The sequence below is a fragment of the Urocitellus parryii genome, chromosome 6 (genome assembly GCF_045843805.1).
Source record: "Urocitellus parryii isolate mUroPar1 chromosome 6, mUroPar1.hap1, whole genome shotgun sequence".
NCBI classification, from domain to species: domain Eukaryota; kingdom Metazoa; phylum Chordata; class Mammalia; order Rodentia; family Sciuridae; genus Urocitellus; species Urocitellus parryii.
In genome coordinates, this window is record NC_135536.1 from 170,703,704 (window position 1) to 170,730,748 (window position 27,045).

Consider the following 27,045-nt stretch of genomic DNA (forward strand, 5'->3'; position numbering starts at 1 on the left):
GTGTCAGTTAAGTCTGTTATTGACTGTATTATTGATTTCTATAGTTTCTTTATTCAACTTTTGTTTGGAGAGAAGTGTGTTAAAGTCACCCAAGATTATTGTGTTGTGGTCAATTTGACTCTTGAAGTTGAGAAGAATTTGTTTGATGGACATAGCTGCAACATTGTTTGGGGCATATATATTTATGATTATTATGTCTTGTTGGTGTATAGTTCCCTTGAGCAGTATGTAAAACCAAATGCCAAACATTTTCTCTAATATAAGGAGGCTGATTCATAGTGGGGTAGGGAGGGGAAACATGGGAGGAATAGATGAATTCTAGATAGGGTAGAGGAATGGGAGGGAAAGGAACGGGGCAGGGGGTTAGCAAGGATGGTGAAATGTGATAGACATCATTATCCAAAGTAGATGTATAAAGACACGAATTGTTGTCAACATACTTTATTACAACCAGAGATATGAAAAATTGTGCTGTATATAATAATTGTGATGTATAATAAGAATTGTAATGCATTCCACTGTCATTTATTTTTTAAAAATAAAAAAACAAATAAAGATATTGTATCCACCTATAACTAAAAAATAAATATTAAAAAATGACTAGTTCTGCAGTTTCAATGATATCAAAGGATACTATCCACAATAATCTGAAATGATTATTAAAATATTCCAACCCTTTTCCAGTCTGGTGAGGCCAGATTTGCAAATATTTTCTCTAGCCTATGGCTTGATTTTGATTTGTTTTGAATGGTGTTTGTTTAAATAGAAGCCTGAAATTTGGATAAAGTCTCATTAATTAACTTTTTCTTTATGAATTATGACATTAGAGCTATTCAATCCAACAGAGCAGATATGTTAACTCCTTTATCTGGATCCACAATCTGGCATACCAGATTGTATACCAGATATTATGGATTGCCACAGGGGGAAAAAATCCATCTATCCATAAATGGTCACCTTGCCAGATTCACATTTCATTCTAAGATAATCATGTGATGTTTTATTTTAAAAACTTGTTCCTAAAGAAGTAGTTAACACAAATCAGCTCCAGAAAGAATGATGAAATTTCATCTATATTTTAAGAATTCTGTTTATTATCGATATTCTCAGATATGAAATGTTAGATATCCTCAACCAGGTGGTTGCAAATGAAGTAAGGTTTCGAGAACATAAACAAGGAAATCCAGGGGTGCATGACTCTGTATTGGCCTCTGCTATCTTCTACAAACATTACCATAAACGTGGCCACTTAAAAATAGCTTAAAATAGGCAAACCCACCAAGTCAAGGGACAATTGCATGGTGGTAGCGCTTACCATTCTCAAACCATGTTGTAGAAAATAATGGAGTTTTACAGAACTACTACTCCTTTTAGAAATTAAGAATTACAAAAATACTTACAATAACACGTTCCTTTGAGAGGATTTCCCTGGTATCGATTTTCTACCTCACATCTAGGGGGAAAAAATGTAATTATTTTTTCTGTTATTTAATATGGAATCTATATTCATTTTTAAATCAAGTAGATCCTTTTACACAGACTGCAACCAGTTTTGAGTCCTGATAATTACAGTCTTCACCATTATTTATATCAGATGGATTAAGAGGAGTGTGCCTGAATTTACATACAGATTGCCCATCAGTTCCACCACTACTATATAAAAACAATGAATAAACATTTGCCAAGGCACAGGAGATAAATCCAAATGTCATAAACCTAGATCGTATTTATTATAATGAAAAGCACATTTTCACATTCCTGTGAACTTCCTGTTCTTCTAAAAATGCAACTAAAACATTTTTCAAATATTCATTTCTTTCCTGTACTCCCTCGGTAAACTGACCCTGTTCTTTACACCCAAATGAGAGAAAACTAAATACCAAGGATCACTTAAAAAATAACTAACACTCTTAAACGAGTACTGGCTAGCCTGGAGAGAATATAATTTCCTCTTAAAATGAATATTAATTTCTCCTTAGATGTCATTTACAAACTCAGCGAAACCCATCTCTCTCTCCACAAAGCCAACTTAGCAAGCAAAGCGGCTATGAAGTTCACAGGAAGGAGGGAGAGCTGCGGGAAACACTTTTCCCAGTTCAAATGAGCCAGGGACGCTGCTGCCCTTTCATCCAGGGAGATGACAGGCATTTGTCTCTATCTACAACTTCTAGAAGACACTTGAAAGTCCTCCACTGCATGCCACATCATGCCTTTGCTGTTTCCCCCAATAGAGGGCAACAGTGACTAATTTTGCTCTCAATTTTTCTGTGAAAAGGAACCTAGATCTGAAATTTAAATTTGATTTTTGATTAGACTTTTCTTAACATATTGGCTTTGGGGAAGCATGAAATTGACAACCATGTACATTTATATAAACTATAATATAATCTATAAAGTGTACATAGACCAATTCCCTGCTGAATAATATCCATGTTACTGGTGACATTCTTTAAGGAAAATGAAGTTTGCCAATGATGATGTATCTGCATATATCAGCTCAAGATTCACACTAAACACATCTCTCTTAAGTCTCTTCCTGAGAGAGTGGACAAGCCTGGCTATATGTTTCATGAGGTTTTCTACTATAGCAGATAGGAATATGTTAATTGGGGGCAATCTCTCTTGTTGCAACTCTCCAGGATACTAAAAACAATTACTGCTATTTCCCCTATTGGGAGATGGGGAAACTGAGTCTCGGCATGGTTCTGTGATCTGCCTCAAAAGATCCTGCTCAATGGAAGCACAGCCAGGTCTGAAACCCAATGCTGTTTGACGTTAAGCCTCATCCTTATGGACAGAGACTTGAAGCCTTCCCCTTGAAGATGATATACACACTTCACCAAAAGAAGGGCAGAACAGGAGGGATGTGTGCAAGGCAAGAGAATCACCCACTATCAGAGAAACAAAATGCCAAAGAAACACAAAGAAGCACTGGTTCAACACCAGTTCTTCCAACTCCATCCCTCAGAAAAAGTGCAAATTTCTAATGGTAGCTGCTAAGTTAAAGGATTAGCAATCCAGGAAATGTCAGTATCAAACACTTTTTTAAAAATGTGAATTAAAGAGTCTTTTAAGAATTGATACTGAAAATCCCTAAGCTTGGGGGTTGACTTGTCAGAAGCAGAAAGGGCAAAATTTCAAACTAATCTCTGGAGGGATCACTCAGAATCCAGGCAACAAAGCACAGGGAAGGGGCAGCTCCCCAGGCTAACTTCCTAGCCCCTGTGCCATCTCTGGTGGTAGAACAGATACTTACAGCTGGCATTCATCTCCCTTGACGCCCTTGGTGGTACAGAAGCACTTGCCCGTGTTGGTATTGCACAGTGAGGCATGCCCATTGCACTTACATGCTGGAGAAAAGGAAAAAGCACACAGGATACATCTGGCTTACTATCAGAGACTTTTCCTAAAACAAATAATTTTATCTGAATTGGGATTGTAGGAAGTCACACTAAAAAAAAGAATATTTAGTAAGTAAGATTCACAATTTTCAAGTAATGATTTATCTCTAATAATGTAAAGAAAACATTAAAGGAATTCAAGCAAAAGGACAGTAAGAAAGATAAAGCTGGTTCCCACCACCAGCTGAGGCAATCTCTATTTTGACCTTAAAACTGACACTCTTTCTCAGTATTATGATTCTTTCATTTGTTCAGTGAATATTTATAATGCATTTCCAGCAAGCTGGGTGCTGGGTCCCTTCCCCCATGGAGATGCTCAGGTTGCTGATTGCCTTCTAGGAGGAGGTTGGCCAGACTGTCCTCTGCCTTCGCAGATGAGTGTTCCCCAAGTGGGCCACATGTTAAAACCCTCAGGGGCTCAGAAGTGAGGGACCCCGATGGCAAGGGGAACATTTAAGACCCTTCATCACTCATCAACCTTATCTTGCCTTTTCCTTTGCTTTTACAGAAAACAATCTTCCCATGTCCCTCCTACAGCCATCTCAGCACACCTCTGCCTAACTTTACCCAACAGTTAATTATGAGCTGTGACACATTTTATATTCCACTGAAATAAATGCAAAAGTCTCTGTGCCCAACAACTTTTCCCTTTACACCCTGATTTTCTGTAAATAAAGTAAAGAAATACTTTTTTTTTTGGTGGGGGGTACTGGGGATTAAACCCAGGGGCACTCAACCACTGAGCCATATCCTCAACGCTTTTTTGTATTTTATTTAGAAATAAGGTCTCACTGAGTTGTTTAGGACCTCGTTAAGTTGCTCAGGCTGGCTCTGAACTCACAATCCACCTGCCTCAGCCTCTCAAGCTACTGGAATTATAGGCATGTGCCACCATGCCTGGCTAAAGGTGCACTTTAAAAATAAATGCAGCCAAGTTCAAAGCCAGCCTCAGCAACTTAAATGAAACCCTAAGCAACTCAGGGAGACCTTGTCTCTAAATAAAAACATAAAATAGGGCTGGGGATGTGGCTCAGTGGTTGAGTGCCTCCGAGTTCAATCCCCATTACCAAATAAATAAATAAATAAATCCCAAGAAGGGGGGAAAAAGAGAAAATCTGCAAAACAGAACAGTACAGAGTTTACTAGAATACATGGTAGAGCAGAAATTAAGTGTCAACTCTTGCTCTGCTGAGTGTGTAGGGCAGTGTGTTAGTGAAAAGCAGAGGCCTAATGTCTGTTTTCCTGAGTTTGAATCCACTGTCCTCTACTTAGCCCTTCCTGGAATTCTAGGCATGCTACTTAGCCTTTCTGAGTCTTCTTCCTTGTCTGTATGATGAGGCTAATAATAGCACCTATCTAAAAGGGTTGCTGTGAGATCTTGGGCGGGCTATGTGACATCAGGGATGACAAAGGTCCCTTTGTCTCCAAAAAAACTGTCAGTACAAAGCTTTGTACACATTTACCCCTCAGAAGTGTTATGTTTTGATTACTATTAAATGGATAAAGTGTATGCCACCTGAAACATGACCTCAATACATCATAGCTGCTATCCTTAGCTAAGGACTACACCATTATAAGAGGAAATACACTGAAGACTTGGTATCATTCAGTATTTTTAAAACTATACTTGTATTGTAACTAGAAAATAAAGCAATCTCTAAGTTCTAGAAAAGAATACTAAAGCTCTATAGATGTCACAGAGGAAAATTTGATTTTTCTAGATAGCAGTTGCAGATATGGGGATGTTTGCTTGGAGATACAACCAAGTCAGTAGCTAAGGTCAGCACTACTGAATGAAGTTCCAGCTTATCCACATCTGTGAGATCTTGGGCAGGCTATGTAACCTTGGAGATGATAAAGATCCCTTTGTCTCCAAAGGCTATCAGCACAAAGCTTTGTACACATTTACTCCTCAGAAATGTTATGTTTTGATTACTATCAAATAGATTAAGTGTATTCACCCATAAATGTTTTTACTGAACACTTTTAATCTGCACAAGACACTTTATGTAAGAGTAAAAGGGGGGCTGGGGTGTAGCTCAGTGGTACAGCACATGCCTAACATGCTGAGACACAGGGTTTGATCCTCAACACCACATCACAGCCACATCAATGTTTATAGCAGCACAATTCACAATAGCTAAACTGTGGAGCCAACCTAGATGTCCTTCAGCGGATGAATGGATAAAAAAAATGTGGCATTTATACACAGCACTAAAAAAGAATAAGATCATGGCATTTTCAGGGAAATGGATAGCATTAGAGAAGATTATGCTAAGTGAAGTTAGCCAATCCCAAAAAACTAAATGCCGAATTTCTCTGATATAAGGGAGGTGACTCAAAGTGGGGTAGGGAGGGAGAGCAGGGGAGGAAGATTGCCTCTAGATAGGGAATAAGGGTGGGAGGGAAAGGGAGGGAGGGAGAAGGGGAATAGCAAGGATGGTGGAAGGAAACGGCCATCATTATACAAAATACATGTATGAAGATGTGAATTCGGTGTCAACATACCTTAGATACAAATAAATTTATACCAATAAATTGTGGTATAAAGGTGTATTAAGAATTGTAATGCAAAAAAATCAATAAGAGAGTTCACATATAATGGCATAATTTGGCGTGAACATATTTTATATAACTCTGTATATAAAGTTGTGCTGTAAATGGATAATTATTATTATAATTATTATTGCACTATTGTCATGTACAAAATAAATAAATAAATAAAGATATTGTGTCCATCTACAACTAAAAAAATATTTTTAAAAAAAGAGTAAAAGGAAATGACATTAGAATGGATATAGTAATTTCTCACATTACTGAGTATTAACTATGTGCCATGTACTGCTCTGATGGCTTTAATCTCAACACCACACTAAACTGCTATTTTACAGATGAGAAAACTGAACTCCAGGGAGTTGAAGGGACACACAAAATAGCTAGACTGCCACTCTATCTTGGCTGGCCTGGGATGAGATTCTGAAGTGTCATAAAAAGAAGCCTGGAGGTGGAATATGAGGAGAAAGTAGAGTTGTCCTTTCTTATTTATTTTTCCCATTCAGAACTTGAGGATTCTTTCAACTAGAAGACTACTCTAATAGCCAGATACAATGGTGCATGTCTGTAATTCCATCAACTCAGGAGGCAGAAGCCAAAAAATTGCAATATTAAGACCAGTCTGGGCAATTCAGTGAGACCCTGTCTCAAAAACTAAAAAAGTCTGGAGTTGTCATTCAAAGATAAGGCACCCCTGGGTTCAACCTCCAAAATCAGATGGCAAGGAGAAAGAGGATAGACTCACAATAATTTTCTGTTGGAAACTAGAACAAATCCAAAATCAGTTCAATGATTATACCTTTCCCTTTAAAAAACAATTTAGATTACCACTTGTATGCTTCATCTACCATGAATGAGGAAACATGGGACTACTGAAATCTTTAAAATACACTAGAAGGGCTGAGTGCAGCTCCTGGTTTAAAACCTGTGTGTGGTTTTTCAGGCCTAACCAGAGGCTTGACCTAGTGGCCTCAGGGGACAGCTGTCCTCCTCTCAGCAAACTCAGGGCACAGCCAAGCATTTCAGTCTCTGCAGGAGGTGCAGTCAAGGACTTGGGCCTCCAGCCAGGCACTCCTCACGAGCACCTTCATTCCCACAGGTCTTCCTCCAAAGCCTCCAGCACAGGTTGGCTTCAGGGCCTCTCCTGAGGCCTATTTAAGGGGGCTGGGGTGGGGGGTCTGAAAATACTTTCTTCACTCTGACTCAGTGCCCAGGACTTCCCCACTCCCAGTCCTTACTCCCTCCCTCCCCACAGCCTCAGAGTCTACAATATTGCTGGGAAGGTGCCCTCCATGGGGAGCCGCTGACCACCAGCACTGAGCCTCCGACTCTCCATTGCTGCACTGTTCCAACAGGGAAGATGGAAATGGGGAAGTCAGCATTTCTCTGGTTTGGGCCCCTTGCTTATCCCATGGTTCAGTGTGGTTAAGGGTTCAACTCTTTCACTGTTGAGCTGCTGCTTCACCAGGCTACTCTCACACCCAACAGTTCACCTTTCTCTTCCAACTCAGCTGAGCTCCTGACAATATGACTTAAAAAGAAATGCAGCATCCAAAGCCAAGTGGCTTTTCTCCTCCTAGATACTCAAGTCAGAGAAGTCCTGTGTTCCACCTGACTTGCACTCAGCAAGTCCGACCCACACTACTTACGCTGGCATTTGCCTCCATTGGTGGGATCACCATAGAAGCCAGATATGCAGGTCTCGCAGTGCTTGCCCGTGGTCAGGTTCTCACACTTCTCACAGATGCTCTGGTTGATGCACTTGCTGTGGCCATTGCACTGGCAAGCTGAAAGGAAAAGGATTTTAGGAGCCTCTATCATGGCAGAACTGGGTGCAGGGAGTTCCATGAAATTTATCTGCATCTGTAAGTTCCCAATGCCTCTAAAACTCAAATCATCAAACTAGCTGGGCATGGGGGTATTTGCCTATAATACCAGCTATTGGGAAGGCTGAGGCAGAAAGATCTCCTGAGCTCAGGAGCTTGAGGCCAGCCTGCGCAACACAGCAAAACTTGTCTCAAAACAAAACAAATAACAACAAAACAGAAAAAAATCATCAAAACTTACCCACCAGAAACTAATTTGAGAAATAAGACCAAACTGTCAAAACCAAGTTATTGCAGAAAAATGAGATATTAAGGCCCTCAGTCTGTAATTTTCTCATATATCATAATTTGTCATTATCTGGTTTTGGTAGCAAGTTACACACTGGCTTTGTAGGATGAATTTGGAAGAGTTCTTTCCCTTTTCATTTTATGAATTAGTTTGAGAAGTATTTGTATTAATTCTTCTTTAAAAGTCTGGTAAAATTCAACTGTGAATCATCTTGTCCTTGGCTTTTTGTTGTTGTTGTTGTTGGGAGATTATTACTGCTTCAATATCATTGCTTGTTATGTCTCTATTTATGATATTTACATATTTTGGTGCAATTTTGGTAGGTAATATGTATCTACAAATTTGTCCATTTCTTCCAGATTTTTCAGTTTATTGGCGTATAGTTTTTTAAATAGTCCCTAATAATCCTCTGAATTTCAGTGGTATGTGTTATAACATCCCCTTTTTTGTCGCTAACTTTTTTTAATTTGGGTCTTCTCTTTCTTTTGGTTAGTTTGGCTAAGGGTTTCTGAATTTGTTTATTTTTTTCAAAGAACCAACACTTTGTTTCACTGATCTTTTGTGTTATTCTTATATAATTTATTTTATTTCCATTCTGATCCTTATTATTTCTTTCCTTCCATTGAGTTTATATTGTTTGTTCTAATTTCTAAGTCCTTGAGGTGCATCATAAGGATGTTTATTTGAGATCGTGCTGTTTTTCTAATGTGGGACTTTACAACTATAAACTTCTCTCTTATAACTGCTTTTGCATTGTCCCATAGGTTCCATTTTCATTTTACCCTAGGAATTTAAACATTTCCCTTATGATTAATTCAATGACCCAGTTTCCATTCAAAATATATTGGTTCATATCCATTTATTGTGTAATTTTTGCAGTTTCTCTTGCATTTGATTCATAATTTCATTTCATTATGATCTGATAAGATGTCAGCAATTAATTCATTTTTAAAAATTCATTAACATTTGCTTTACAACATAAAATGTGGCCTATGTTGGAGAAGTTGTGTGTGCCGATTAAAAACAACATGTATTATGCAACGGTTAAATATTCTCCTTCCAGCATTTTTCTATACAATTTTTTAGTTTTGATATTAATATTCAATTTTGAGTTTTTAAACTTAGATCAAAATTATTTTACATTTAATCTATCATGAACAAAACTAGATGATGATTTTTATGAATTATAGCACTTATTTAACCATCCCATCAAGTTCTAATATTTTGTTTGCTTTCAAATTTTCACTATTAGAAAAATAACCAACTTTACATATAAGCATTTCCAGAGCAGAGATTACTAAGGCTCCTGATGGATATGGCATATAAACCCTGACCTCTCAAAGACTGCTTGAGACAGCTATGCAGGCTGTGCACTGCAGAACATGGGAATGTTCACATAAGTTACAACCTGCACCACTGTAACCACAATCTCTGATTCTTCAGATTTTGGTTCATCAACATGAGGTGGTTTTCTCACATCCTGAAAAATTTCTATATCCTTGCACATGTTCTTTTACTCACCTGTTAGCTACACCATCTATGTAGGTACTTGAGGTGTTTTATATACTACAACTATAAAACTTAAAATATTGTACCACAATTACTTATATGTAGGATATGCATTTTGTTCCCATGAAGATGAGCAAAGGGTAAAGTACAACACATGTATTAAATTACCTAAAAATTATGCATGAAAAAAACCTCTATTCTGGTTCAAGAAGAAGAGATACAGAAAATGCTTCCTTCTTCCTTTTCAAAATACCACTGAATTACATGGGGAAAAAAAGTGAAAAAGAGTGCTAAATCAGCGGAAGTGTGAAATAGAAGAGAAAGGTACTATTAGAAGTACTGAGAGACACTGCTGAAATATTCAGGAATGTCTAGAAATTATAAAGCAGAAGGGGCCAATCAGAAAGAAAAGAACTGAGACACCTGTATCTTAAGGTAAGAAAAGGAAGGTACTGCCAATCTGACTAGATGAAGTTTACTAGTGGACACCTGAAAAACTCAGTGGAGGCTGGAAGCAAAGGAGGCCTCAGCAGACTGGTAGGTAACAGAAATGGCACATGACCTGCCCTGTATGAGTTCCTCAGCTGGCTGAGGTATAGGTTCAGGGGCAGTAGTGGGAAAGAATAGTTCTGGGTGGAACAGGAGTGCGAAAGAAGGAGAGTGTGGGGTCAGAAAAATATCAGGGCAATATATCAGCTATCTTTAGGTTGCCAGAACACCAAATGGTAGAGGCACGGGCACAACCATGATTGTGCCAAAAGTATCCAGGCACCTGGGTCCACTGCTTCTGAGAGAGGAGCACAAACCATTCAACAACTGTAAGAGCAGACTAGAGGTAAAAAGTCCCGAGGTTGGGCTGGGGTTGTAGCTCAGTGTAGAGTGCTTGCCTCTCAAGCATGCACTGGGTTCAATCCTCAGCACCACATAAAGATAAATAAATAAAAATAAATATATTGTATCCATCTACAACTGGAAAAAATAAAAGTCCTGAGGTTGGAGATAGGGATGTAGCTCAGTGGTAGAGTGCTTGCCTAGCATGCATGAGGCACTGAATCCTCAGCACCACATAAAAACAAATAAATAAAATAAAAGTATTGTGTCCATCTTAAAAAAAAAAATGTCCTGATGTTAGCTGGCTGCTCCCTTAGGAACTCATCCCACACCTTCATAACAGTTCAATAAACACCACTGCTAACCAATACTGATAAATTTACATGGTCAATTACAAATGCAAATCAATCTTAAGGATTCAAAATTTTAAGAAAATGCTCTAACCACATGCAACTGCAGGATAAATACTCAAAAAAAAAAAAAACTGAAAGAGGGCTTAATGGAAGAAACAAAAGAGAATTAAAAATACTAATTTTAGTATATTTAAAGAGGCTTAAATAATTGATTCCACAAAAGAAATCAAGTTCTGAAAATACCCTCACAAAATTTAGAGCACTTATAAAAAGTAAAAGGATATGTGAAATAAAATTAGACATGTGAAAACAATCCTCAATAGATTACAAGGAGGATACACAAGACTAACAAGTTGGGTGTAAGAAAATATTATGACCCATATTTCAACAAATTTGAAAACAGATGAAACTAACAAATTCTTTAAAAATCACAGGTATTACGGAGAAGATGGCCGCTGGGTACGGGGGTCGCTGAAGTGCTGAGCGTGGGGCTCTGAGCAGCGGCTTTAATCGAGATTTCACGCAGCTTGTTAGAGCACCTTTCACCATTAATCTGTAGCGGACCACCTTGCCAAGCAGCAGAAAAAACAAAGAAATTGAAAGAGAGACGGTTTTCTGCTCAGAGCCGCGGGCGCTTTGCGCCCATCTGCTGCCTCTTTCACTTCGCTCCCGGCAGAGAAGCTGAATGCGTAATCAGCAGCGGATTGTAAGTACCTGAGACAAGAAAGCTCAGTACACTCCCTCCTTTTTTTCCTTTTTTTTGTTTTTGAATATTTTCTATACAGGGAGAGTTAGTGGATGGGTATTGTGGGCTGGGCTGTGGTTTCGGGGCTGAAAATCAACTCCGCGGGAGCTGCCATTTGCTTTATGCATGCTGTCTTAATGGCTCTGACTACATAGTCCAGCTGCCGCACCTAGAGACTGGAACTGGGCTGCCTGCCGAGTCCTGTCCTCCGAAGGCGGGACCACGACCCAGCGCCGCCGCGAGAGACCACGGTCGCTTGTTCCCTGCTGCACCTTTGAGCAGAGCCTGTTCTGGGGTCGTTCGGCATTCCCCTGCGAGGGGACCCGTGCTCCGGAGGTGGGAACTGGAGAGCCGCGGCGGCAGCAGCTCGGACTCCGGGAGCCAGGAGCCGCGGCGGCAGCAGCTTGGACCCCGGGAACCAGGCACCTAGCCAAGGAGCGGCGGAGGTCACGGCGGCGCTGCTAAGGCCTCGGACAAGCGCGGCGCCCGAGCGCGGCCCAGAGGTGGAGGCGATGACAGCAGGGTTTCAGTTCTAGAAAACTGGACGGGAAACAGAAGCAGCAGTTTGTATAATCCCAAGATCTTGCTTATGCCAGGAAACTGTAAGGGCAACATGAATGTCACTGAGGTGGTCTAACATGGCGGCAGACGCGGAGAGATCAAGTCTCTGACCTCTTCAATTGTGCGGATATAGGGAGCTGTAAATTATCTAAAGTCTGCTTGCTCAGGATCACTAGGCAAAGTTGAGCTGACGTGGAGCTAGGGCGCACAGCCTGGGCCCCTCAGAAAACGCACACTGAGCACGAATCAGCTGCATTCAAGCTCTGGTTCGCCTCCTTCTAGTGACTCAGCACTAACGATCCCACTGAAATAACTAGTCGGCCCACCTGAACTCACAAAGGTAAAAGCCAACTGAGCACCATAGCCGGACCCAGGGAATCAGGAGAGACGTGGGACCTGCAGTGCAGATCTCCCGGCTATTACTTCCACCAGTGCTGACAACAGAGGTCCCTTGCACCAGCTACCAGGGGAGTTGCTACCTGAGGGCAAACAAGTTCGCTGGGGGCCCTCAGCCCCAAACCCTACAAACTTGGGGTCTGAGGGAGGCAAACAGAAAGGGTGTGCCCAGGCATCCATGAAAACAGGGCTCCCAGGAGCAGCAGACCTGGTGTGTAGTCAGTATTGTGGTGAGTGTCACAGGTGAGCGGGGCCTGGCTTGAGGAACCACAAGAGAAGGTCCTAGGCACTCAGGATTGGAGACCCGCACAGTCTGGGAAGAAGAGCTGAGGCACAGTGATTGGCTCCCACCTATCAAGAAGAGAAGCCTGGCCCAGTGGGCATAGCTCCACCAACTGGAAGAGAAGCTAATCGAGCTATATGACTGCATTTATTATTATTTTTTTTTTTAATGATTATTATTAGTATTTTTTTTTCACTTTTTGTTGTTGTTGTAGTTGTTGTTCTTTAACTTTCTTATTAATGGTTTCAATTTTTTTAAACTCTTTTTATTTTATTAGTATTACTATTATTTTTTAAACTTTAATTTCCATTTTTTATTATCATTATAAAATTTTTTTTTTTTTTTGGTTTTAAAGTTTTATTTTTTTCGTTTCTTCTTTCTTTCTTTTCACTTTTTTTTTTTCTTTTGTCTTCTCACTTCTTCTCAATTTTCCTATTCCCCCTTCCTTGAATTCTACCTGCCTATACTCATTCTCTTTAGTGACTTCTTCCCTCCCCTTCTAATATCTCTCCTCCCCAGTGCCTACAAGCTAGGCAAACCTGCAACCCACGGGCGGGTCAGGTCCAGCAACCTGCCGAGTGACAGAATAGCTACACGTGCCTGCAGGGAACGCGGACAGGACCCACAAGTAGGACAGGGCCGGTGGCTCGCTGAGGGGCAGGCCCGTCCCCTCCCCCAGTGTCTGCAGGTAGGCGGGACTGTGACCACCGGCAGATGGGCCGAGCGGCCTGCTGAGGGGCGGAACCGGCCCCTCCCCCAGTGACTGCAAGCTAGGCGAACCTTCGACCCATCGGGAGGTTAGGCCCAGCAACTTGCGGAGTGACAGAGGTGCTCCTCGTGCCTGCTGGGTAGGCGGACCTTTGACCGACCAGCAGAGCAGAACTAGGGCCTGCCAGCGTGGTAGACGGATCACACCAATTGGAGGAGGATCACAGCCACTACCTGCCCTGCAAGGGTGATTTTTCAACTATTCAAAAGCAATATAAATAAATAGAGAGAAAATTTCAAAACACAACAGTTTCACCAAGCAGAAAGAAACGCCAGCAGTATGAAAAGACAAGGAAAGAAAGGATCACAGGCAATGCAGGTCAACTCAACTTTAGAAGAGGTAGTAGGTACAACAGATGGAATGTCAGATAGAGAGGTCAGGATATACATGCTTCAGATGATCTGGAGTCTCAAGGAAGACATGAGACACCAAAATCAGATAATGAAAGATCACATTGACAAACAAATCCAGGAAGTAAAAGATCAATTTCACAGGGAGATAGAGGTAATAAAAAACAAACAAATAGAAATCCTAGAAATGCAGGAAAAAATAAACCAACTTAAAAACTCAATTGAGAATACTACCAGCAGAGTGGATCACTTAGAAGATAGAACATCAGACAATGAAGACAGAGTATTTCAACTTGAAAAGAACATAGATAGCTCAGCAAGTCTACTAAGAAACCATGAGCAGAACATCCAAGAGCTATGGGATAATATCAAAAGACCAAACTTAAGAGTCATTGGGATACAGGAAGGCACAGAGCTCCAAACCAAAGGATTAAGCAATCTATTCAGTGAAATAATACGAGAAAACTTCCCAGACTTGAAGAATGAGACAGAATCCCAAATCCTAGAAGCCTACAGGACGCCGAATGTGCAAAATCATAAGAGATCCACACCTAGACACATTATAATGAAGATGTCCAACATACAGAATAAGGAGAGAATTTTAAAAGCTACAAGGGAAAGGAAGCAGATTACATTTAGGGGTAAACCAATCAGGATAACAGCTGATCTCTCAACACAGACTCTAAAAGCTAGAAGATCCTGGAATAACATATTTCAAACGCTTAAAGAAAATGGATTCCAACCAAGAATCGTGTATCCGGCGAAATTAAGCTTCAGGTTAGAAGATGAAATTAAAACCTTCCACGACAAACAAAAGTTAAAGGAATTCGCAGCTAGAAAACCATCTCTTCAAAAAATACTAGGCAAAACATTACAGGAAGAGGAAATGGAAAATAACATTGATAACCAACAATGGGAGGTAGGACAGTAAAGGGGGGAAAGTAGTCAAAGAGGATAACAAATCAGGTTCAGTAACATCAATAAACAAATATGGACAGAAGAACAAACCATATCTCAATAATAACCCTAAATGTTAATGGCTTAAACTCACCAATTAAGAGACACAGGCTAGTAGAATGGATCACAAAACAAGACCCAACAATATGCTGTTTACAGGAGACGCACTTGATAGGAAAAGATGTACATAGACTGAAGGTGAAAGGTTGGGAAAAATCATATCACTCATATGGACCACGGAAACAAGCAGGAGTGTCCATACTCATATCTAATAAAATAGATTTCAAGCCAAAGCTAATCAAAAGGGATAAAGAAGGACACTTCATACTGCTCAAGGGAACCATACACCAACAAGACATAACAATCATAAACATATATGCCCCAAATAATGGTGCAGCCGTGTTCATCAAGCAAACTCTTCTCAAGTTCAAGAGTCTAATAGACCACCATACAATAATCATGGGAGACTTCAACACACCTCTCTCACCACTGGACAGATCTTCCAAACAAAAGTTAAATAAGGAAACTATAGAACTGAATAACACAATTAACAAACTAGACTTAATTGACATATATAGACTATACCACCCAACATCAAGTAGCTACACTTTTTTCTCAGCAGCACATGGAACCTTCTCAAAAATAGACCATATACTATGTCACAGGGCAACTCTTAGACAATACAAAGAGGTAGAGATAATACCATGCATCTTGTCTGATCATAATGGAATGAAACTGAAAATCAATGATAAAAGAAGAAAGGAAAAATCAAGCATCACTTGGAGAATGAACAATAGGTTGCTGAGTGATCAATGGGTTTTAGAAGACATCAAGGAGGAAATTAAAAAATTCCTAGAGTTAAATGAAAACACAGACACAACATATCGGAATCTATGGGACACATTGAAAGCAGTTCTAAGAGGAAAATTCATTGCTTGGAGTTCATTCCTCAAAAAAAGAAAAAACCAACAAATAAATGATCTCATACTTCATCTCAAAATCCTAGAAAAAGAAGAGCAAAACGACAGCAAAAGAAGTAGAAGGCAAGAAATAATTAAAATCAGAGCTGAAATTAATGAAATTGAAACAAAAGAAACAATTGAAAAAATTGACAAAACTAAAAGCTGGTTCTTTGAAAAAATAAATAAAATTGACAGACCCTTAGCCATGCTAACGAAGAGAAAAAGAGAGAGAACCCAAATTACTAGCATACGGGATGAAAAAGGCAATATCACAACAGACACTTCAGAAATACAGAAGATAATCAGAAATTACTTTGAATCCTTATACTCCAATAAAATAGAAGATAGTGAAGGCATAGATAAATTCCTTGAGTCTTATGATCTGCCCAGATTGAGCCAGGAGGATATAGACAACCTAAACAGACCAATAACAATAGAGGAAATAGAAGAAACCATCAAAAGACTACCATCTAAGAAAAGCCCAGGACCGGATGGGTATACAGCAGAGTTTTACAAAACCTTTAAAGAGGAACTAACACCAATACTTTTCAAGCTATTTCAGGAAATAGAAAAAGAGGGAGAACTTCCAAATTCATTCTACGAGGCCAACATCACCCTGATTCCGAAACCAGACAAAGACACTTCAAAGAAAGAAAACTACAGACCAATATCTCTAATGAACCTTGATGCAAAAATCCTCAATAAAATTCTGGCGAATCGGATTCAAATACATATCAAAAAAATTATACACCATGACCAAGTAGGATTCATCCCTGGTATGCAAGGTTGGTTCAATATACGGAAATCAATAAATGTTATCCACCACATCAATAGACTTAAAAATAAGAACCATATGATCATCTCGATAGATGCAGAAAAAGCTTTCGACAAAGTACAGCATCCCTTTATGTTCAAAACTCTAGAAAAATTAGGGATAACTGGATCATACCTCAACATTGTAAAAGCAATCTATGATAAGCCACAGGCCAGCATCATTCTGAATGGAGAAAAATTGAAGGCATTCCCTCTAAGATCTGGTACAAGACAGGGATGCCCTCTCTCACCACTTCTGTTCAACATAGTCCTCGAAACACTGGCCAGAGCAATCAGGCAGACGAAAGAAATTAAAGGCATAAAAATAGGAAAAGAAGAACTTAAATTATCACTATTTGCAGATGATATGATTCTATACCTAGCAGACCCAAAAGGGTCTACAAAGAAGCTATTAGAGCTAATAAATGAATTCAGCAAAGTGGCAGGATATAAGATCAACACGCATAAATCAAAGGCATTCCTGTATATCAGCGACAAATCCTCTGAAACGGAAATGAGGACAAATACTCCATTCACAATATCCCCCCAAAAAATAAAATACTTGGGAATCAACCTAACAAAAGAGGTGAAAGATTTATACAATGAAAATTACAGAACCCTAAAGAAAGACATAGAAGAAGACCTTAGAAGATGGAAAAATATACCCTGCTCATGGATAGGCAGAACTAACATCATCAAAATGGCGATATTACCAAAAGTCCTATATAAGTTCAATGCAATGCCAATCAAAATCCCAACAGCATATCTTGTAGAAATCGATAAAAGAATCATGAAATTCATATGGAATAATAAAAGACCCAGAATAGCAAAAACAATACTAAGCAGGAAGTGTGAATCAGGCGGTATAGCGATACCAGACTTCAAACTATACTACAGAGCAATAGTAACAAAAACAGCATGGTACTGGTACCAAAACAGGCGGGTGGACCAATGGTACAGAATAGAGGACTCAGTAACCAATCCACAAAACTACAACTATCTTATTTTTGATAAAGGGGCTAAAAGCATGCAATGGAGGAAGGATAGCATCTTCAACAAATGGTGCTGGGAAAACTGGAAATCCATTTGCACCAAAATGAATCTGAATCCCTATCTCTCGCCGCGCACAAAAGTTAACTCAAAATGGATCAAGGAGCTTGATATTAAATCAGAGACATGGCATCTGATAGAAGAAAAAGTTGGTTATGATCTACACGCTGTGGGATCGGGCTCCAAATTCCTCAATAGGACACCCATAGCGCTAGAGTTAACAAATAGAATCAACAAATGGGACTTACTCAAACTAAAAAGTTTTTTCTCAGCAAAAGAAACAATAAGAGAGATAAACAGGGAACCTACATCCTGGGAACAAATCTTTACTCCACACACTTCAGATAGAGCCCTAATAACCAGAATATACAAAGAACTCAAAAAATTAGACAATAAGATAACAAATAACCCAATCAATAAATGGGCCAAGGACCTGAACAGACACTTCTCAGAGGAGGACATACAATCAATCAACAAGTACATGAAAAAATGCTCACCATCGCTAGCAGTCAGAGAAATGCAAATCAAAACTACCCTAAGATACCATCTCACTCCAGTAAGACTGGCAGCCATTAGGAAGTCAAACAACAATAAGTGCTGGAGAGGATGCGGGGAAAAGGGCACTCTTGTTCATTGCTGGTGGGACTGCAAATTAGTGCAGCCAATTTGGAAAGCAGTATGGAGATTCCTGGGAAAGCTGGGAATGGAACCACCATTCGACCCAGCTATTCCCCTTCTCGGTCTATTCCCTAAAGCCCTAACAAGAGCATGCTACAGGGACACTGCAACATCGATGTTCATAGCAGCTCAATTCACGATAGCAAGACTGTGGAACCAGCCTAGATGCCCTTCAATAGATGAATGGATAAAAAAAATGTGGCATTTATATACTATGGAGTATTATTCTGCATTAAAAAATGACAAAATCATAGAATTTGGAGGGAAATGGATGGCATTAGAGCAGATTATGCTAAGTGAAGCTAGTCAATCTTTAAAAAACAAATACCAAATGACTCCTTTGATATAAGGGGAGTAAACAAGGACAGGGTAGGGACGAAGAGCTTGAGAAGAAGATTTACATTAAACAGGGATGAGAGGTGGGAGGGAAAGGGAGTGAGAAGGGAAATCGCATGGTAATGGAAGGCGATCCTCAGGGTTATACAAAAATGACATATAAGAGGAAAGGAGGGGTAAGACAAGATAATACAAATGGAAGAAATGATTTACAGTAGAAGGGGTAGAGAGAGAAAAGGGGAAGGGAGGGGAGGGGAGGGGAGGGGAGGGGGGATAGTAGAGAATAGGACAGACAGCAGAATACATCAGACAAGAGAAAGGCAATATGTCAATCAATGGAAGGGTAACTGATGTGATACAGCAATCTGTATACGGGGTAAAATTGGGAGTTCATAACCCACTTGAATCAAACTGTGAAATATGATGTATTAAGAACTATGTAATGTTTTGAATGACCAACAATAAAAAAAATAAAAAAAAAAAAAAATCACAGGTATTAAAACTGACTCAAGAAGAAACAGAAATTCTGAATAGACTTATAACAAGTAAAGAGATCAAATAATTTAAAATCTTAGCACAAAGAAAGGCCCAATATTGGATGATTTCACTGGTGAATTCTATTAAACTTTAAAGAATTCTTGACAATTAATTAACTCTTCCAGTAAAAAGAGTTTTTTTTTTTAATTTTCAAGATGTGTTTTTATGTAAAAAGAAAATTATAAAGCAGTAAATATAATATCCCTAGTATAATACATAAAAATATAAAAAGTATATTTTATATTAAAATATATAAATGAATATGTCTGGAAGTATCTATATTAAATTCTGAAAAAGTATTTATAAAGACCTGAGTGGGGGCTGGGGTTGTGGCTCATTCGTAGAGTGCTCATCTAGTATGTGTGAGGTACTGGGTTTGATCCTCAGCCACACATAAAAAAATAAATAATAAAAATAAAGGTATTGTGACCATCTACAACTAAAAAAAGAAAAATTAAAAAAAAACTGAGGAGAGGGGGACTCCAGGTTTTATTTTGTATACAGGTATAATATTTTTATAAAGCACATATTATTTTATAATAAAAGTTAGTAAAATAACTTACATGAATTTCCTCAATATTTTTGTTAACTGACATTAAAACTATTTTTAAATGAAACTATCTTTTCTCCTAAAATGGTGTGTTACTTATATTTTTCACTTAAAGGAAATTCATATGAATAGTGTAGCTTTCAAGTTTGTATTCTTTATAAACAGGTAATGAATAACTTGAATTTGGATATGCAGGCATCTTACCTGGACAGTGAATGAAAGACCAGTTGTATCTGCTGTCCTCTAGACACATGCTGGAATTCAGAAGGGGCTGTGGATAGGCAGTTCCAGCAGAGGCCTGTGGAGGCATCTTCACTGGTCCTTTGTAGGATCCCTCCATGCATTTCCCTTTCCCAGTGTTGCTGGGATCAGTACACCAGCCACAGCCTGGCTGCTCCAAGCAATGACTGCAGGTGCAATAGCCTGAACAATTTTCAGCTGTTTAAAAACATACATACACACACACACACACAAAAAAAAAAAAAAAAAAAAAAACAAACATCAATCCACAGATATATCTGAATTCATTACATTTAAATAACCTTTTCTTTAACAGACTAACTTTAGTGAGTCCAAATCACCACTCTATAGTGACCATTTAAAGGAGAAAACAAATTTAAAGAGCTCGGGCTGGGGATGTGGCTCAAGCGGTAGCGCGCTCGCCTAGCGTGCGTGCGGCCCGGGTTCGATCCTCAGCACCACATACAAACGAAGATGTTGTGTCCGCCGAGAACTAAGAAAAAATAAATAAATGTTAAAATTCTCTCTCTCTCTCTCTCTCTTTAAAAAAAAAAAAATTTAAAGAGCTCAATAATTTGCCCAACACATAACAGGTGTCATTCCTTCCACTCTCAATCCCAAGATGCTGGAGGCAAAAGGAACTTTTACTGGAGAGCAATTACTTAATGAATTAGGTGAGTAAAAGGTAGAAACATTACATGGATTGAATAATATGACCTTGGAGTTGGAAAGCTAATTTCTGTATTCTGTGTGCCAGCTTAGATTTACTTGACTACATGTATCACTGTGCAATTCTGTATGCAGGTTCTCATCATGCAGGACTAGATGACTTGAGTAGAAGGTCAAATCCAACTAGTTCTGAAAAATGTTCCATGCCATGCTAAGTATTGTTACCATGCCAAGAATTGTCACTACATGCCAGGCACTCAAGAGTGCCTGCACTCCCTTTTGCACTCACGGGGGCAGCTGCTCATGGTATACCACTCCATACACTGGCCGAAAGGGAAGGAGGCCACGTAGGCGTTGGAGTCCACACACTGCTTCATGTTGCTGCACCACATGCACTCAGAGCTGCTGCTGGTGCACTCCCCACACGCAGTCCGCAAGGCACACGGCGTCCGGCATTGCTTGGCACTGTGGTTTGCTGGGAATTAAACCCAAGAGGGACATTTAAGACCTCCCATTATGTCAGCTAAGGTCAGATCCATTTCAAATATTGGTTTGTAGCCCAACAGTATGCCATGAACTCAATTCAGGCACTACATGACACAGTGAAAACAGATCATATTGGAGCCATCATGTACTACTTAGTCAAGGTATTAACACACTCGGGGAGGAAATAGACCTTTTATTCAAAGAGCATTGAGGACAAAGGTGAAAGAACAAGAGAATCTTTCAACAAAAGCAGAGTCTTACATAAGGGGACCCTGAAGGAATTTTACAATCCACCTGAACATGTAAAACCCTACGTTTATGAATTTGAGTGTAAGTAGGATCACAGCATTCATTAAATTCATCAAAGCATTCTGCATTCAAAAAGGCTGAAAAGCTCACCTACAATTTAGAAACCTTGCTTTGAGATAACTTCTACAATGCTATGAATTATCTTCTATACTTCTGCATTCCTCAAATACAGTACCTTCCAAAAACTGAACAGGATTTAACTAAATCACCAACAACTCTACCTATTACTGTTAAGCCCCCATCTGTGTGCTGCAGAGGCTCCCCCTGTATCTGCCACCATGGAGCCTAAACTTAGCCCCCAGAAACATGCAAACTGAGAAACTGCTCAAAACATTTGATGGTTCAGAACCCAGCCACAGCTCTTACATGATTCTAACTGGCTTCTGTCTCCTGTCACAGACCTCTCCTCATTTTCCTCCCCACTGACACTATGGTGACTTGCTAGCTTTTCTCAAATCTTTGGTTTTTATTTTCCTTTTTTCCTTCCATAGCATTTTTCTGCCACCAAGATATTTGCCCTTCAAAGCAATTCTAAACATTTTTTTGTGCTCAACAAACCAATCAATCTCAATGCTAGTCAGAATATTAGGTTCTTTGTGTAACATTTTATTTTTGGCTTTGCTTATGGCTCAACATAGAGCCACAGATTATTTCCTTCTGCTTTTAAAATTCTAGGTATTGCTTGAAATATGCCTGAAATTAGCTCTCCATCTGTTTTCAAGATCATTTTATGCATGTCAATACTTAACCTGCCTCCTTTCTGAAACTTCCTGGAGCCTATCACCAGTGTCCTTACCAGGCCGTTCACAGATGCTGCCATTGAGGGGGTTGATGCAGGTTGCAGCCTTTAATCCCCGAACAGTGGGTTCTGATAAAATTCCGCAGAACCCAGCATCGCTAGGCTCAGATGGCATCCACTGTAGTAAACTATTTGTAAATGGAGACATATCTTCCCAGCACCAGTAGGAGACATTGATCTTCCGAAGGCCAACCCATGGGGTTAAGGTGAGCTTGGACTGTGGGCAAAAGAGACATAATTATGCAATCAATGTTTTGACCAAACAGGCTACTTGATAAAACCCACTAAGTTAGGTATATTCACAGGTACAGGAAAGCCTTCCTATACTCTAAACTCGGCCATTGGGATAGATCACCACTTCAATATGGCCATTTTACAAAGAACAAATTTATAGCTTAGAGAAAAGAAATATCAAAATTTTCACAGAGATCCATAACAAAGTAATAACTGAGTACCAAAATTTTTATACTCTGCATCAAATCCTACAAAGAGATGGTTATCCTAAATTGGCTTAAGTGCCATTCACACATGAAGTCATTTCACCAACATTCATAAAATATTGATAATGTATCCATCCTTAGAAAAGGAGCTAAGCCTGTATGATGCTTTTATTTTATTTTTTAAATTTTGGGGGTCTGGGGTTGTGGGTCAATAACAGAACACTTGCCTAGCATGTGTGAGGCACTGGGTTCAATCCTCAGCACCACATATAAATAAATAAAGAATAAAGGTACATCAACAACTAAAAAATATTTTTTAAAAAATTTTAATTTGTTCTAATTAGTTTACATGATAGCAGAATGCATTTTGACACATTGTACACAAATGGAGCACAACTTCTCATTCCTCTGGGTGTACATGGTGCAGTCACACCAGTAGTATAATTATACACATATGTAATAATGTCTGTCTCATTCTACAGTCCTTCCCATCCCCACCACCCCACCCACTCCCACTCCCCTCTGAACAATCCAAAGTTTGTGTGATGCTTTTATAATTGTATACATTGCGAGATGGTTGACACTATCAACTAATTGACATCCATTACCTCTCATATTTACCTTTGTATGACCGTATGTACATGTATGTGATGAGAACATGTAAAAACTATGTCCTTAAGAAATATTTAGTATACATTCACCATTATTAACTACTATCACCATAGCATATATTAGATGTCTAGAACATCTTATGTAACTAAACTTCGAACAATTTGATCAGCATGTTCCCATTTCTCACCGCACCTCCCAAGGCCCTGAAAACCACCAGTGTACTCTCTGCTTCCCTGAGTTAGACATTTATAAATTCTACACATAAGCAAAGTCATGTATTTGTCTTTTTGTGACCAGCTTATTTCATTCAGTATAAGGTCCTCCAGGTCTATCCATGTGGTTGCAAATGACAGTATTTCCTTCTTTTTTAAGGCTGAATCATAATACTCTGTGGAGGAGGGGTGTGGGTGTGGGTGTTTACTGTATTTTTTATTCTATTTCTCCACTTAGCAATGGATTTTATAAAGAATAAGAGCAATGAACACCTTGGATGGTTTTCATCTCCTACTCCCTAAAATTTCCTTGCCATTGCACTTTAAAAAAAATGTTTTATAATCAATTTATAATGTCTAACCCAGAAATGAAAGGTAGTCTTAATTTTGACAGTTGAAAAAAACATGTACAATGTATTTTCACTTTTGAGAAGGAAAAATATGCATGCCTAGTAAAAGACCTGAAACAAATAAATTCTAAGAGTTTTTAGTGGTATTAACAAATGATATTTGTTTTCTTACATTCTTTTATTAGTATTTTCTAATTTTCCTTTAAAAACAAACAAAATTATAACTAATATATTTTACAAGTCTTTTAATAATGTCTTTTTGCTTTCCTGATAAAATGCAGAGCCATTAGCATTGTAGACAAGGTATCTCTGATTTGACTATGGGCCCTTCTTGAAGCCCAGCTATAGCATCTTCCTCCCATCCAACCTGCCCCAGCCAAACAAACTAACCCGCAGCTCGCTCAGTGAGCCATTTCCTCAACCTCTACACCTTGTATGAGAGGGTACCAACATACAGGGAGCCCGTCCTTCTTCCCTTTCCACTTCACTCCTTCCCACCTTCAGGATTATCTCCTCCCAGCTCTACCACACAGCCTCTACCCTATCTTGCTTTTTCATATATGGGATCTACAGACTGGGCCACATCTGGAGATAAACCTATGGGGAACACATTACACTTTAGTTGTCTCATCTGTTTGTCTTATCTCAAGAGTGTGGGGTTCTGTTTAATTAAAGCTATCATAGCAGACTAGACCACCCAGAACCTGGTAGGGCTGTAACACCTGAAGAAGAGAGGAAAGGGAACTGAGGTACATCTGTGCCCAGCTGGGAACTTTCTACACCAATTGTCTCACACAGAGGTGGACTTAAGAGTCACCAGTAGAGAACCAGCACTATGGGCAAAGTTGTGAGCCTCCCATTTCTTGAGGGAGTGAATGACCATAGATAGGTAAGGCTGGCTGACAGCCAAGGACAGAATGCTAGGAGAGGCCAACATCTGGGGAAGAGAAGAACAGAACCAACACAGACAATCTCTGATGGAGATTATAAAATTAGAAAAAGCTATCATAACATACCAAATGTGGTCCCTGAGGTAGGCATATTAAGCATGGGCTGCCAATATCTGAGAGTCCACACCATAACAAAGTTTCACTGGAAAAAAAGTACTGAGAGAGAGTAAACACAGGCACCTCTTCCCTCCCTATCTCAGAATGCCCTTTTATGTGATACACAGAGCCAGGACCCAGGCCACATTCCATACTTTATTCACATTAGATAAAGCCAGTTTCACCCAGTGAAGTGGTGCCCTGAGTTCCTCACTGCTTAACAAAAGAATATCACCCCCACACTTCTCCCTACCACAGTCTACCCAACTGAGAGAGCTTTGTTCTCTGAATATCTGCTTAAGTGAAGGTATAATCACAGGGCCTGCACTTTGGACTAAAAAGGGCAAAATGTGATTGTGGAACAACAACTAAAAGTCATCCAATCATCCAATAGCTTGGATGGACAGGAACAGAACGTGAGCCTTGCTGATCTCAGAAACCCTTCAAAAGAAGATGCCCTCTCTTGTTGGGCTGCCAGGTCTAGAGAGACCCAAACAGATGTATATTTCTTGGTGGTAGTGACATGTTCTGAATAATACCTTAAATCTAAAGGAAATAATGTCTAAATATGATGCCTAATTAGCTGTGACCCCTCACTCCCTACCACAGCAGAAACTATAGAGGTAAAACAAGCAGGGATCATCCAGTGATGTCACCAGAGTATGTGCACAAATACACACATTACTATACATCTCATATATTATTTTTCATGTTATAATAAATATGACTAAGAAAATGTATGAAGTATTAAAAAGGTTTCAAGGTTAAAGGCATTTAAGGACAAGACTTCAGCTGGGGTTATAGCTCACTTGATAGAGCGTTTGCCTAGCATGTGTGAGGCACAGGTTTGATCCTCAGCACCATATAAAAATACATAAATAAATAAAATAAAGGTATTGTGTCTGTCTACAACTAAAAAAAATATTAAAACAACAAAAAAAGGAAGAGACTGACAGTGTAGCGCCATATCTACTACGCCACGCATCCTGGCATTCCTCCTCTTCCCAGCACATCCGTCACCCACAGCCTTCCATGCACCAGCTGTGGTCATGCCCTCAGCAGAAAGGTGGGTAAGAGACACTTAGGTTCTGAGGATTCACTCACCATGCTTTGTGATGGCTGCATTATTTGCAGCTGCTTAAGGACAAATTCCACTTTCTTCTGGGTTGTAAGGGAAGCCAAGAAGGCATTGTGGTTCCTACAGTACAGTTTAGCATTGTCATAATTCTCCTTGGCAGTAGTAATTTTCAAACACGAGTTTCCAACCAAATGCCAGCCAACGCCACAGATATTTTCTTTAACAAAGGGGGAGAGAAAAAACAGCTTTAGAAATTACATAAAACTACTGTATTCCTAGTTCAAGTTCCTGAACACCTAAATGATCCTTGAGATTGAATTCTAGGTGCTTCATTAAGAATGTGGCAAGGGCAAGTGACACATTTTTCACTTCCAGACACAGAATGCAAGAGATAAGTTTGTCAGTCCTATCTACTGGGTCTCATGAAGTATATTCTGAAGTCAACTCTCCAGTCACTTGGAGGAAAATCCATTTAGTGTAAATGCTAGATTGATGGCAGAGCTTTTAGAAGAATAATTAGAAATAAGACTAACTCCTATGTGGAGAGCAGACAGATGAATATAACAATGGAAAGGTGGAGTACAGAACTGTAAACATGGAAATGAGTTGGGAATGAATAAATCTAAAGTCTTCAAATGCTGCACTTTTCCTTACTTTCAGGTACAAGTTATACCCAAGCACACAAATCATACCAAAAAATGAGGAGGGTAAGATCTTAGGAAAAGTCCAAAGTCCACACAAGGCAAGTTTTGTAATCAGTTCCTTGTGATCAGGCTGAACCCACATTAAGATTCTGCATAGAAGCTGGGGACACTCCCGGTTCAACAGTGAATGAAATAGCAACACCATCAGAACCAAAGTACCCTGGAGACACCATGAACAATGTTCATTAGCAGAAACAGCCACTGAGATCATTGGGAGGTACCACAGGAAAGAGATCATTTGAGAGCACACAGACTTGCTCCTTGAAGCATGGAATGAACAAGTTAAAATGAAGACTCTAGGACCCCACCCCAGGCCTATACAAGAACATGCCTTTTGGCAAGATCCCAGGG

At 39.4% G+C, this 27,045-nt stretch overlaps 1 protein-coding gene across 2 annotated transcripts in view; it reads right to left on the reverse strand.

Annotated features, from left to right (window-relative positions):
* Positions 1-27,045, reverse strand: part of LOC113197436 (attractin) — a 155,394-nt gene that overhangs the window by 38,389 nt on the left and 89,960 nt on the right. For both annotated transcript variants that reach the window (XM_077799381.1, XM_077799382.1), the window contains exons 15-21: positions 26,017-26,207; positions 22,250-22,469; positions 20,948-21,133; positions 19,954-20,187; positions 7,604-7,741; positions 3,257-3,350; positions 1,401-1,453 (exon numbers count right to left, since the gene is read on the reverse strand). In XM_077799381.1, coding sequence (XP_077655507.1) covers positions 1,401-1,453; positions 3,257-3,350; positions 7,604-7,741; positions 19,954-20,187; positions 20,948-21,133; positions 22,250-22,469; positions 26,017-26,207 — 1,116 coding nt within the window. The remainder of the gene's footprint in view (positions 1-1,400; positions 1,454-3,256; positions 3,351-7,603; positions 7,742-19,953; positions 20,188-20,947; positions 21,134-22,249; positions 22,470-26,016; positions 26,208-27,045) is intronic.